Raw genomic sequence first — 15,715 nt, 5'->3', positions numbered from 1 at the left:
GGGAGCGACTGTGATATACAAGTATCGCAGAGTGAAAGCATACATATTTATCTATGTGAGTGAATGTGTGGCATGAGAATGCTGTGGAAAATGCATGGACTTTTGAAATGCTTTAATTGGCTTGCCACATCAATTTCGTTGAAGGATTTACAAATATTTCACACCAATTTACATACATTTGTAGCTAAATTAGGCCATCAACTGTTTAAATGTCAACATCAAACGATTTACATATAGTAAATCGAACATAGCCATATAATTGTATACGTGCACACACACATACATTTATTATATGTATATACATATGTATGATATAAATATGATTCTGTTGTCGCACGTGCCTGTCATACTTGCATGCCGCTATGCGTCGAGCCGACATAAATAAACACTTCTTCATGGCCATTATGCATTTGGAGTGTCCTCCTGGCAATTATGTTTTGTTATTGTAGCGGCGCTTCATAACGCCACTTGCGCATTTTTGTGCTTTTTGCAAAAAAAAGACACCATGCATAGAACCCTTTGAGCTGCTCACTTTTCTTCTGCCAACCGTCAAAATTAGCCATTCATGCCGACGCTTCCAAGCACTTGACTTTTCTGGTGGATTTTAGTAACATTTAATGTTGCAAGAATAGCGCTTGTTTGAAAGCATGCCGCCAAGCCTTTTATAAAATATGACTTTTCTTTGATATTATAATTGCACTTATGCTTATTATTACAGGGTGTGTAATGTAAAGAATCTCTACAAATAATTTCAAAAATATCTTATTATTACTGCTCGTATTTGCTATCAGATATTTGAAGCTGCGAGAAAAGTAAACAGTTATTTTCATATATGCCGTTCGAAGTAAACAAAACAACAGACTATTATAAGGATTGAACTCCTGTATAGAACTTAACATATGTTTAGTGGTTTAAAAAAAATACTTTACAACTTAGAAGTATCTGTCTGCATGTAAGCCAATAAAGTTGAAGTACTGTCCTGTAATACCTAATATAGAAAAAATGTGTTTCGTACAACGTAAACGATAGGGGATAAGTTTGGGTATACGATCGCGCACAACAGAAGTATATTCTTCTATATTACAGCAATTGTGAGAAGGTGGAACTGTCATCTATAATTTTCAAGGATTTTACTAAAATCAGGAATAACAGAAGAAGTTATTAAAAAAATGTATTTGGAAAAAATATTTTTAAGCGTTACCAGTATCATGAGTGGATTTAAATGTGTTTGTTTGAAAATTTCATTTGCTAATTTTTGATTTTTGCGAATGAAAATTTATCATTTGTGTTGTTGCTTCACTTTTTTAAACGTTCATTCTTTTGTTTCTCGCTAACATATGAAAGTAAGTTAAGGTTAATACTGTTGAACATCCGTAACTCAAACTTCTATAACTCGAAGTTCTCCTTAACTTGAACTATTGAATTGACAATAGCTTTTAGAAGTCAAATTACAGAATACATGTTTCATGGAGATAAGCAAGAAACTTTATGCGAAGTATATAAATAAAACTGTGTGTAAATTTTTATTTTATGTTTTATTAAAAACTTCTATAACTCGAAGTATCCTTAACTCGAAATTTGTTTGTGGATTATGGTGATTCGGTGGTGAAAAACAACTGTATTTCTTTTTTCAATATTTATCATTTCATCAATAAAAGTATCTGTAAACGACATTAGAGATTTAATAGAACTCATCGAGACTTTACTTCTCAATTGCCTACTCAGTCCTAAGTAGCACCCGTTGTCACGAGTGATTTTGCGTTGGATTTCAAGGCTGATATTGTTGTTGGTGTTGATGCTGGTTCCAAGATTTCTTACTAAACCCAAATTATTTGAAAGCAATTGAAACTTTCAGATTCTAAAAAATAATTCCATAAGAACCGGTTCTAATATTTTAGGCAAAATGACATGTTTGACTTTTTATGATAGGACTCCAAACAGGTATGTATGTATGTACTGAAGAATTCAGTAATTTTTTTAAATATTCAAAAATTAATTAATCGTGGTATATTGCGATTAGAAGTACATAGAAATACGCCACATCTTTCTATGACTACGCTCTCAAATATTAAAAATGGGTTTTATAAATCGGTCTTGTATTAAGAAACCTTTTCAAATTTTATATTATAATCTATCAATCATCTATTGTATTGACATAAGCATAATCCACAAACACAAAAATAACATCTACCAAACTAACGAAAGAGAGAAACGGGGGATATGCTTCCTAAGTTCCATTTAACAAAGTAATAAAAATTAATCGTCTGCTCATTCAAGAGGCAAATATGCGGTAAATTTGGCATTAAAAACTTACTCCCCATCTAAGCATTTCGAGCAGCACGCAGCAAAAGCAACAAAAACAGCAATCGGAATGCCAACAAAAGTGTGCCGTTGGAATTTGAAAATTGTTTTCATTACATTTTTGAAAATCTATAAAACTCACACCCAAACTTGCGTCCCCAACGGCAGCGTTAATATGCATCGGTGGTTGCGAATGGTGAGCGATAAATAGCCGATGTGGGTATGGAATTACAGCAGGAGTAACGACTTCAGTCCAGCCATTTTCCGCTATAGAGAAATTTCTTTATTTGATTATGGGGAGAGGTAATCGTTTAGATATTTGAAAACAAAACTGATTCAACAAATATATGTATATACAGGCATATTTGTATATGTGTTCGGTGGTCATAAATTTTCTAGGTTTGACTCGCGGCGGAAAGTATTATAAGTGGCCAAATGGAATCAATGAGGCGCGAGTGATGCCGTCTCAGTCACTTTGAACACGTATTTTACATGTTTGAATTGGTGTAATTAATTGATTTGACTTTGACAATACGAAAAATTTCGCGATTTCTACTCGTGTAGATCTATATAGTTGTGTCTATAAAATGGAAAGGGGGTGTTTTCATATACATGTGTACACATGGGTGTATAATTCGAATTGAATTGAATACCAATAATCTGGATTTATTGGTTCAGCTTAGAGAAAATAAATCTTATGCTCCAATAAATATACTTTTGGTGTTTAATAAACATTTTAATTGAATTGATGAATAAGATGAAAAAAGCGAAATAATGATTACTTAATGATTTCTCTATTTGTATGGATATTTAATTTTTAGCATATATCCTATATATGTATAAGCAGAGATACAATTTGCGTTCCAAAGTAAACAGGACTTTTTGAATCTAGCGCCCCCTGGTGGCGCCATTTATATGTGGACTAGTGCGTTAGAATCTGCTATCTTTATCGATTGTGAGTGAGAAGAATTATGACATTTCATAGATTGGAGTGAAGTTATTGCATTTTAAGTGACAGCTTGTTTGTGTTATCGGTGCGAAAATGAGCTTCGAACAAAGAGAAAACATTAAATTTTGTTTTAAAATTGGTAAAACTTTTACCGAAACGTTTCAATTGATGAAACAAGAAGAGTGCACGACGTTTTCAAAGTGGTCGTGAGGACATAAATGACGATCAACATGTGAGCCAATCAAATTTCGTGATCACCGGAAATTCCATCGAATCTATGCGTGAATTCATCAAAAATTAGTCGAAATCATCATTCATGGAAATGGAGTTGAACATCTCCAAAACATCGATTTATCCCATTTTGACCGAACATTTGGGCTTACGAAAGGTGTGTGCACGGTTTTTTCCGCACAAATTGACTGACGACCAAAAATTGCTCTAATCGATCGACGCTTCGACCGATTATTTGATCAAAAATCATATTTAACCATTAACCACTCCCCGTATTTACCTGATATGGCACCGTGCGACTTCTTCCTTTCCGGAAAAATGCCCATGAAAGGAAAGCGTTATGCAGACGAAGAGGCCATTCAAAAGGCTTGCACCGGCATACTGGCGGCCATACCGGCCAACGAGCTAAACTGTTGTTGTAGTAGTTTTAACGGTTTCTCAAACCCCGTAAGGATGGCAAGGGTTATCTATGTTGTCGTTGACGTCATCTAGCGGGAAGCCCTGGAAACGCGCTGTTTCGACGGGGTCGGACCATAGAGAAAAGGGTGTTAGATGAGTAGGGTTGGCAGGGCATGCAAAGAGGTGGTCAGTGTCATGCGGAGACTCGTTGCACGCAGGACATACATTTGATATGTCAGGGTCTATTCTAGATAAGTAGGAGTTTAACCTGCTACAATATCCAGAACGAAGCTGCGCTAGGATCACTCGCGTTTCTCGCGGCAACTCGAGCTCTTCGTTTGCGATGGGTGGTGGTTTGGCTCCAAGAACGCCATTCACTGGAAGGGAGTCGGTGAAGGTGTTGATAGCTCCACTGTGAATATCGGTCAGTACCAGTCGGAAGTCAGTTGCGTCCGAAGTCCGATCGGCGTACTGTACGATGTCGTCGACGTAGTCAAGGAAAGACCTCATGATGCTCCTAAGAGGCGGTTCCGCTCCAAGCAAATGGCTTCAAGGGTGATTTATGCGAAAACATCCCAGCAGGAACTGCTTGAAGAGGAGTTCATTATGCTCCTTAACTGGGAGTATAAGCGTCACACTATGTAGGTGTTCGATGAGAGACATCAGGAGGAATCCCGTCGTGGCCCGGAGTGCAGTATTCTGACAAGTCTGGAGTTTCCTCATCTGCGTACCACTGCATTCAGGCGACCATATTGGTGCTGCGTAATTGATGACCGGTCGGCCGATTGCCTTGTATGTTGCCAACAACGTTTCTTTGTCTTTTTTCCATGTGCTGCCGGCTAGCGACTTGAGGATTTTGTTGCGGCTCTGTACCTTGGCGATAATCGCGGTCATATGGGGAGTGAAGGAGCATAGACTACCAAAAATTACACCTAAAATCTAAGGGTTATTGACAGTCCGAATTTTAACGCCATCGACTGCAATATTAAGTTCAAGTCTATACTCCTTTGTCCAGTTCGTAAAAATGGTCGCTGTGGATTTGGTGGGGGAAAGTGTGAGGTTCGTCAATATCGTGCAATCATCTGCGTACGAGGTTATGGAAACCCCCTCTGGTGGCTGTTGGAGTTTCGAGATGTAGATGTTAAACAGTAACGGGGAGAGGACACCACCCTGCGGAACCCCCTGTTAAATTCTTCTCAGTTTAGATGTTTCACCTCGAAATAGTACGGATGATTGACGACCGCTCAGGTAGTTCATGGTCCACCTCTTCAGTCTTAGAGGAAGCGTAGTTTTCTCGATGTCCTGCAGTAGCGTTGTGTGGTTGACTGTGTCCAAAGCTTTTGACAAGTCCAACGCTACGAGGATCGTTCTCTCACAGGGGGCTTCTGGTTGAGGCCACGAGGTGGTGCTGTGCACTTTTCGGTATCCATGCTGGTGGCTGGCTATGCTCAGGTGGTGAGTGACTGTCGGGAGTAGCAAGGCCTCAAGTGTCTTCACTACTGGGGAGAAGAGAGTTATCAGACGATAGGACTCCCTTTTGTTGGCGGGTTTCCCAGGTTTCAGTAGTGGGACCACTCTTCCAACTTTCCACACATCGGGTATTTGAAGATAGCTTACTCCCGTCGAGCCTAGATGCTTTAGCATAAGCATGTTGATTCCATCAGGGCCAATGGATTTAGAAGATTTCGATTTGTTGATGGCATTGTGAACCTCGTCATCGGTGAAAGTAAGTGCGCAGTCGTTTGGCATTTTACGCAGCCGTCGGTTAACACATCGCTTGGTTTTGTCTACCGAAGGCCGCAGTGTAAACTGCCGGCTAAAATAGCTCGCGCACTTCTTCGGGTCCAAAGAGGCATGACCATTGAATTGAACTTCAGCACGGTCATCATATCTCTTCGGGTTAGACAAAGCCTTGACAGTAGCCCAAAGCTTACTCATACCGGTGGAGAGGTTGCAGGACTTCAGGTGCTCTATCCATTTCGTCCGCTTATGATGGTTTACCATTCGCCGAATCTCAAAATTGAGATCCCTTATTCGGGGATCCCCGGGATCGACATGGCGAAGGTGTCGCGCTCGTTAGCTAAAACGGTGCTCTCAGTAAATTCGGTGAAGCCGACCCAGTTAGCTTTGTTAAAGTTAACGAAGGTGCGGTTGTCCACAGAAACAAAATCAGGAGGTATCTCGATCGAGAGAAATATGGGCAGATAGTCTGATGCGAGAGGTAGCATAGGTCGCCAGGTTATGCTATTTGTCAGTCCACCACTAGCAATGGTAATATCGGGCGAGCTATTAAAGGTGCCCATAACTCTGGTGGCGGCTTCGTCCTTCATTGTGCAGAATGTCGAATCGTCAATCTGTTCCGTCAGCTCCATCCCCCTACGATCGTTTGACAGGCAGGGATGCCAAAGATCGTGGTGCGCGTTAAAGTCGCCTAGTACCAGACGGTTTTCACCACGAAGTAACACTCCTATATTCGGGTGATATCCTGTAGGCCAACATGTAACTGGGGGGATATTAAATATTTCGAACTCGACATCGCCTGACCGGATAGCTATACCCTGACATTCTAGGGTAGTATCCCTGCGGTCGATGTCCTCATCGATTAGACGATACTGCACGGAGTTGTGCAATATGAAGGCTAGGCCACCACCATTATCTCGCTCGCGATCTTTACGAATTACGTTGAAACCTGCACAACTCAGAAGATCTGAGCGGCTGTTTAGCTTGGTTCCTTGGACCGCAGCTATCGATACGCGTTCCCGATTCATAAGTGCAACTATCTCCTCGATCTTACTCTGGAGTCCGTTGCAGTTAAATTGAAGAACGCGGGTGTCCGAGGGTGATCCTGGTTGGCGACGCCACTGTTGTACGTTGCGGGGGCAGACTCCTGCAGCATGGGGCAACGTACGACTCACTCCACTCACGCGTGGTGCGCAGGCCGGAAAGTGTCACCAGCCAGTGCAGGAGTTGCCCTTAACTGATGTGACGTTCCGACATATGACGGTCTGACACACGGAACAGACTGTGCGAGGAACCAAGAGTTGCTGATTGGTTCTCGCACGAGGAATGGAGCGAGATGAAGGTTGGTGAGGTACAAGTCGGAGTGAGAGCTATGTTGCCTGTTTGAGCTCCTGGGGACCGTGGAGGTCCTGTGTTGGCCACTCGGGGTGAGTGGCGGCGCGGCGCGCAAACTATGTGCAGATTGCACAGCCGTAGAGGCTTGTGTCGCAGTATTGCCTAAGCAACATGGGGTACGTAACTCGTGGTCCACTCCCTGTGGGTCTTAAAGCCTGAGCAAGTCTTAAGATGGCTCCATCCATTGCAAGTGTTACACCAGACCGAGGTGGAGTTTGGATGGAACCTTTTGCGTAAACGCAGCAGTAAAATTCCTCCGGGCCCCGGTTGGACTCAATGCCAGCACGAGTCAGGAGGATACGGAGCAACCCTGCTGCAATGCATTGCTCCAGTGAGATCAAACAAAGATTAACACTTACCGATCCAAACGAGGTTAAATCGCCGAAAAAACAGCCCTTGGTCGGATAAAATCCGAGTTAATTCCGGTGCGTATAACCGCCTGTCGTGGGAACACTCGTGCGACATGCTTTTGGACCGTTCAAAAAGCTGTATTGAAGCAGAAGGAGACTATTTTGAATAAAACAAATTGATTTTGCCAAAAAAAACCATTTATTCTGTTTTTTTTAAGTCTTGTTTACTTTGGAACTCACTTTATATAATTAGAGATTTGTAATAAATCTTGGAAACATTTGTCGTTTTATAAAATTTATTAAGATATATGTACATATTCGTCACATTATTTTACAAACCCGATACCAGATAGCTGACTATCTATCATATTAGAAGAAATTCTAGTCAAATACAAAATTTTGAAGTTTATCTTATTATTCATGTTTTTGTGGGGTAAAAAAGGGGCATGGCCCTCTTATTGGTTTAATGTAGGTCTCCAAAACCACTTAAATGTGGTGCAATAACCAACTTCCATATAACGGTATTAATGAAAACTACTTAAAGTCCGATAAATCGATAACCAAACTCACTCAAGACAAGTAGTTTAAGGATCCCTACCGGCACTGTAAAAATGGATGATTCCGTCCATTTCCGATGGAACGGTAATGTTAAAAACTACTAAAAGCGCGATAAATCAATTACTAAATACGCCAGAGACATAGAATTTTACATCCGAGATGGTATTAGATGGATTTATAGAAGCCGGGATATAAATTAAACGATGGGTGTAGCACCGCCCACTTTTAGGTAAATCCACCTTATAAGCAAAAATTGTCCAAATCCAAAATAAAAAACTGCTCAAGATTTGATGATTCCCGGTACTTATTGTTGACTTTTTACCGCAAATTTCGGTCAATATGTGAGATATATAATGCAAATTCAGGGATAGTCCTTTCCTGGCAATGGCATGTCTGTGTTTGTCAATGGCTATCGGCCGACGTGTGAGTTATCTGAAAGAAAATGAGACAGCGTTGTGCCTAATATGGAAAAACTTGGGCGAAAACTTGACCTAGCCCCCAAATAACAGACATATAACATCCGGGTGACTGTACTCCATATGATGTGATTGTACAGGTACATATGTATGTAAGCTACCTTAATGAATTCATTTTATTAGTATGTGGCATGTTAATAGCATGCATTATAGACAAAATCGAGTCGATACTACCAGCAACTTCCATTTACTACATACAATGTATGTGTAATGATTTTCATTTTGTAACAAATCTTATTTCGAATATATCGGTCAGTGTATGAGTTATATACAAGTATATGGTACTTACATATATATATATATATCTTCCGATTTCATCCATTTTTGAGCGAACTTAGTTTCTCTAGTTTAAGTGGTTGAGAAGACGGACGGACGCACGGACCGACAGGCAGTTACTCGGACTTAAACTCGTTTTTAATCCAGTTTGGAGTGATACAAACAACCGTTAGGTGAACAAAATTATTATACTCTGTAGCAACATGTTGAAAGAGTATAAAAGTGAGTTTGTGTGCTTTATTGTCTTGATTGCTTTTCGAGGAAGTGTTTTACTATGTTCCAAAGGTTCAAGCAAAATTTAAGATTGACTAAAAGACTCTCGATAACATTTCGGTAACATTGATATTGACACAATTTATTATAATGGCTTATCTTGCTATTGACTTCTTATCACACTTTCTCTATTTCTCTCATTGTCAACTCCCGATACCTGAACTATCTATGATTTGATATCTAATCAAATAAGATACTATACTCAAAAATATAAATACTCTGCTCGAAAAATTACATATACCACTTGAGCCGATTACATTTACTAATTTCAGCTAACATTTCTTATTTAAATTTGTTGCATTACATTTCAAATGGACACAATAACACGAAAATGCTATGAAATTATGTTTTGTTCGATAGCACCAAAACGGCGATTTATTTTAATAAATTTAACACCCACAAAAAAGTGTAAACTGTCACAAGCAAAGCACTGCTTTTTTGAGCTGAAAACCGCAAAGTGAAATGTCGCTGTTAAGGGCAACCAACGAGCCTGTTTGCAACTGTTCATAACAGTTGAAGCGGTTGGAAAATAAAAATAAAATAACTTTTGAACAATTATGTTTCGCCACACACACATAAACATAAAATAACAAACACCGTTATTTACTGTTTCACTTTTTGATATGTTACAATGCCATTTCGAGCTTATGAATTAGAATTAAATGCAACTCAGCCGTCAACTGCAATAAAGCGCTCTCATATTAGTTGGCTTAAATGATGAGAAAAACACATTAACCAAATTTATTTATTTTTTGTGTTTATTATTATGGTTTATGCACGACTACACCACAAAGCCTAAAATACAGACTAAGATAATTGGGTACTTACTAGTGCAGTGCTATTCCGGCAACATTGCTGGCGAAACCACAATTATATGTGGTTGTAAGCGATATAAACTCTTTCACAAAAATAATATAAAATAGTTTAATTTGCTACATTAGAGCTATCAAGGCATAAAGTTTTTCTCAAAGTAGAATTTCGAGTCACGATTGTGTTTCAATTTCTTCCATGAAGGGGTTATAAATGTATACAGCTAGAAGGCCGAAAAAAGCTTTTAAATTTATTGGTCCAAAAATTTGTACACATATTATGGTATCTTTTAACTGTATTTGAAGACTTTGTATTAGTAAAAATATTTATTTGGAAAGAAACTAAAGCTGAGCTCCGGAGCTCCTCTAAAAAAGACGATCCTGAACTGGATCCTGTGAAATGAAAAAATCATAAAGATTTCGTTAAGGTAATCTCAAATCTAAAACATCTCAATCTCTACAAAATGGCAGTTTAAAAAAATCGTTTTTTGACCAAAGTTTATCATTAAATTGTTTATAAAAAAAATTTTTTCGGTGAGAAATAGTCATGGTTTAATTACTAAAAAATATATTTAGGAAGCTCGTGTTAGAATTTGAGACTAATCGGTTTAGCCGTTTTCGAGTAATGTTGGTCACTGACTCTGAAAGCGCCCTTTTGAGAAAAACGCGTTTAAAATTTGGAATGCACTTTCAAACACTCTAAAACGCCTTCTCGAATTCGCGTATAACTTAAATATTCACCGGAGTGTGTAAAAATAAAATTTAAAAGAATAAATAAATTTCTTGAAAATTCTAACTGTATCAATCAGGCGTTATTGCCATCTTAATTGAACCAATTCAGATTTTTAGCAGACTTTAGAAAAAGAAAACAGGAGAAATAATTATCTGAATCATACATACAAGTATGTACTATATATGATTTAGTCAAGAAAATTATTAAGCAGTTATACAAAAACTATTGGAACAATTTCTATACTGATATGGTACATGGTCATACATAAGTCAGTTTTTCGAAAAAAAATATAATCATACAATTTTAAAATATAAAAAAAATTCTCTCTCAGATTACAAGAAAATATCGTGTAGATACATATGTATTTCGTGCTGAATTCATTTCGCTATAAAGTGAAATAGGAATCTCCAAAGACCGTGTGATTCTTGTCCTGCTTGGCAAGAAGACAAGCACATCCCTGTCGACCAGTTACCGGTAAGGTATTGACTACCGTTCCCCGGTCTTCAGGGTATGATGTCCACAGGCTGCATCCAGACGGGCAAAACTATCAGGGTTTTACAGTATTGTCTCTTTTATCATTAAAAATAAATAATTATTAGACCGCTGTCGTATGCCAAATGCGATAAATTCATTGCAGTGATCTGCAGTGAATAATTGGCTTATGATTATACTCTCAAATTCATGAATCACCCCCATTGTTCACTCATACTTGCTCTCACTAAAAATATTATCTTCTCACAATCACATGGCTTGCTTGTGTAATAAAGAGTGTGAATATGTGTCACAATCACTTATCGCTCACACTTAGCTTGGCTTTTTTTTTTTTTTTTTTTTTTTATAGTAGGGGGAAGCATCGAAAGCCGAAGTGCGGAACTTTAATCCGCTAAACCTAACCTACTCCCAACTCAGGACTCTCCCACGGAACCACCGGCTAGGTATTACTTAGTGGGAGGGACAAGACATTTAAGTCTCCTCTATTTCGCGGACTGACGGACGCCTAGTCTGTTGAAAAGATCTCAGTTTGGTCATTATGAACGCTGACGCTTCGCTGACAGCTTTCCATTTATCAGTCGACTGACACATGAGTGTGGTCAAGTTATCGACCGTAAACTTGACCACTTAGCTTGGCTTGCTTCTCTGTATACAATTGTTTGAGCTATTCGTTGCATACCATTAGATGAGTTTAAAGGCTTATGAATACATTCACTTATAAGTGGCACATTGTTTATTCATGAATACATTCACAAATTCCGCGCCTATTCAAAATATATTTTATACCTACGCGTGATTGAAGTGACTACAAATTTCAAGCTTCTTTGTTTCTTATCCTTTTATTCAGTTTTCTTTTAAAATAGCACAAGAAATCACATTAAAACATAGTAAAATTACTAAGAGATACTATAAATACAAGAAATGTCGGTGGGTTTTGTGTCAGGCAAGAACATGAGATGTGTGCTGTGCTACATACTTATAGTATATATCGTTGGAGTTAAATCTTATCTATGTCCATAAATCTTGAAGTAAATTTTATGTTTAGTATTTTTATTCTTAATTTTAATTCCATCGAAAGGAACTGAATTATCATTTTATAAAATAAAATGTAATATTATAAGTGATAACATAAATGTGAGTATGTATGTACATACATATATGTGATTTTTTTTAATATAGAGAAAATGAATACAAAATATGAAAACCCCGTTTTTTATTTCATTATATCTAGTTATTATTAGAATCAGTTACAAAATCCTTGTAACTATAATAATGCACTATGTATAATAGTAACTCTTAGTACTTTCTTAATGGATTTTTTAGCCTTTGGTTCATAGCGTTACGGCTCTAAAGGCTCAAGTGGCTTGCGCACAATTGAGCTTCTTCGTATATTCACAAGTGTTTTGTATTCATAATTGTCAGAGAATCCTTAGGAAAGATTCATAAGTATTGCGAACTCATAACCAAAAACTTGTGAATCTGTACATATATGTTTCGTACAAGCTAAGCAGCTCACAAGCCAAAACTCTCTCTCTCATAATTGTAAGTGAGCAGTGATCACACTTGGACTCATTCCGTGAATAATTTGCTCGCTTCATACTCAATTTTTCGCAAGTGGCTCAAAGTGTAAACACAATGGCTACGACAGACTGCAAACTACATCTGTCAAATATTAAAATACACACGTTCTTATGGGCAGTGTTATTTTGACAGCTGCACGACTACACGACTGCAGGCCGACAGTTGTCGTTCTCGCTAACTTCAATATCCTCCTATTTTTGCCAACGACAGTAGGACGACAGTAGAGTTGACAGTAGAATGGAAGATAGAAAGAGGAGGTAGAGTGGTGATGCCACTAATATGTAAAATGTAAAATTATTCACAGCTCTAACAAACTTGATGTTATTTTACAAATAAAAGCATAAAATAGCTATATTATAGCTCTATTATATCATTTGTAATAACAATTGATAGTTTAAAGCAAAAATATTGACCTATTTACTTATTTTTTGCATAAAAATTTCACTTTGAACAAAATATTAAAATTTCATTGAAGTGAAAGGTATTAGTATGGCCACAACGAAATTGTGTACATACAAAATGGACAACTGCGTTGTTTTGTGTACATGCCGGCCATTGTGTTGTTGTTGCTTCTCAAAATGTACATGTAGTAAGATGAACAACGACGTTTTCAGTTCACTGTCGTGCCGCTGCAGTCTGTCGTAGCCATTGTGTTTACACTTTCAATGTTGTGTTTAACTCATTCATTGCAGATCACTGATTCATTGCACAAAGCTCAAATATCGTATTATTGGATAAAGCTAGTTTTCTGAACAATTAATTAAGTGATTAAAAAAATAAGTTATCAAAATTAGTTGCTAGTTATATATAAAGTTTGGAATAATATCTCACTTTATTTCAGACTACATTTATTTAAAATTTAATGGCATTTCCCATTCAAAAGAACTTTTTCATACCGTCACTTATAGTTTAAGTGCCATGTATTTATGTGCATTTAGTGGGAATTTAAACTTTGCTCAGTAATATATTTTATTAAATATGTTTTCATAACTTTGCACCTCAATTTTTTTCCATTTAACTGCACTCATTCAAACATGTCGATTGGCCAATTAAATCAATTTAACACACTTTAATTAAATGCCCACACATTACTGTCCTTGCTGTCGTTTGACATGCCTCACCAACATAGCATACAAACGAGCAACGAAACCACGAAAAAATGTACCAAGTCACGCAATTCATCACTCATTGGCAACAATTCACCTACCCATTTTCCTGCCAACACTTGTAACAGACCACAAAAAAAAAACACTGCGCTGAAAAAAGATTCCTACTGATTTTTTACAAATTCCTCTTTCACCGCAGATGTACACAACAACAATGGCGGTGGTAGCAGCAGCAGTAGCAGTAGCGGTGGCATGGTGGGCATCAAAGCGTCATCAGCAACTACAACAGCAACTTCCATGGCGGCCGCCGCTGCTGCCGTAGCCGCCTCAGTGGCGTCAACCACATCCTCTCCCGCGTCAGTAAGTCATCTCGGCCATCACCATCATCACACACATCACCATCACCATCATCCGAATGGTGGTCTGTTGGCTGCGGCGAGTTTGAGCGGCATGGGCGGTCTCGGTATACCGGTAAGCTGTGCCGGTTTGCGTAGTGTGGCGAGTGGTCTCAGTGGCTTGACCACAGCTGGTGGAGTCGGTGTGGGCATTGGCAGCGGTGGCAGTTCGAGTGGCAGCAATAGTAGCGGCGGTCTGGCGAGTGCGCTCAGTCTACCGCCGGGTCATGTGCCAGATATTTGCCCAATCTGTGGTATCAAAATTTCGGCCGAAGAATGGAATTCACACTTTCTGACCGAACTAGACCGACTCTATAAGTTGAGCTCGGGTATGGAACGTACGAATTTACAGGCATCTTATATGTTTGCACCGCCGTGTCCGGCACAGGAGAACGCCATACGCACCAGCCATAATCGGTGGGAGGTGAGTGTCATGTTGCCGATGTATTAAGAACAAAGATTATGTATTTAAAATGTCTTAAGTCTAGAAAGTTAACGGTTTATTAATATTGTCAATTTTATTTCTAGACTTTTCAGCGAATACGCAATAATAGGCAAAATCGTCTGAGAATAAAGGGACGAAAACGAAAATATGGAAATGATTTATATTTCATGGAAAATCTCTTCTGCAATTCCTGCCCAATATGCAAACGAAAATATGCGATTGAAGCCGGAAAGATGCCACCTGAGGTAAGCTTCTACCAAAATCAAAACAAAATTTATCCTTACCATAGGTTTAAAAAGAATAGAGTGTGCATATTGCGACATAATGAAACGAACTGACAAACTTTCACAGTAACTATAAGAAATAATTCTTTCTCCTTCTATAATGCATGACGTTCCGAACTAATTATTTTGACCAACAAAAAGTTTCAATTCAAAAAATGAGTAAACTTTGATACTGTTGTAATATTTACTTCTAGTTTTTTGGAATAGTTTAGATAGACTTTTATTCCCAGAAGAGATCTCTGAAATTAAGACTTTTGAAAATTGTTACAAATCGGAAACCCTGTCTTAAATACATAAGTATATGTAAATGAAGTACGAAAAATCGTGAATACCTGGGAGCCTGAGGTTATGCTAAAGTACTATTCAAAATTTTGCAAGATTAGAGATGAATCCCTCTTTTTAAGAAAATTACCTATAATTTGTTCTGGTTTTGATTTACTTTGAGAACAGCAAAATATTAACGAGTATTATATTTGGACATATTTTTTACTTGTTTTAAAAATTATTGCAGGAAGATAACAAAATGCAGGAAGAAATCGAAACGGTGGACGTTGAGAGTTGTAATGATGATGTTCCGGACTCGGGCTCCGAATTGACGACGCACTCTCAACTGAGCGTGAATAGCATGAGCCACGGGCATCACAGCAACATTGTCAACACAACATTGAGCAGCAATATGCACAGTAGCAATAGCCAACCAGGAAAGCTGGATGGCATCTTATATAGAACGGCTTGTGTAATGAATAAGGACACGGCAAGTAGTGAGGATGATTTGAATGCAACCAGCACCAGTGGCGGTAATATAACGCAAACGTGGAATCAGGCGCAGCACCACTCAGCGCCCACCAATACAGCGCAACAAGGACATATCAGTGGTAAGCAACTTTTACGGGTTATAACAATTATTGGAGTTTTGTAGGCT

At 38.3% G+C, this 15,715-nt stretch overlaps 1 protein-coding gene across 3 annotated transcripts in view; it reads left to right on the top strand.

Moving 5' to 3' along the window:
- Positions 1-15,715, top strand: part of LOC120778641 (protein Teyrha-meyrha) — a 56,068-nt gene that overhangs the window by 36,744 nt on the left and 3,609 nt on the right. For all 3 annotated transcript variants that reach the window (XM_040110542.1, XM_040110541.1, XM_040110543.1), the window contains exons 4-6: positions 13,869-14,488; positions 14,593-14,754; positions 15,305-15,668. In XM_040110542.1, coding sequence (XP_039966476.1) covers positions 13,869-14,488; positions 14,593-14,754; positions 15,305-15,668 — 1,146 coding nt within the window. The remainder of the gene's footprint in view (positions 1-13,868; positions 14,489-14,592; positions 14,755-15,304; positions 15,669-15,715) is intronic.

The sequence above is a fragment of the Bactrocera tryoni genome, chromosome 5 (assembly GCF_016617805.1).
Source record: "Bactrocera tryoni isolate S06 chromosome 5, CSIRO_BtryS06_freeze2, whole genome shotgun sequence".
Classification (NCBI taxonomy): Eukaryota; Metazoa; Arthropoda; class Insecta; order Diptera; family Tephritidae; genus Bactrocera; species Bactrocera tryoni.
This window is presented reverse-complemented; position numbering and strand designations above follow the sequence as displayed.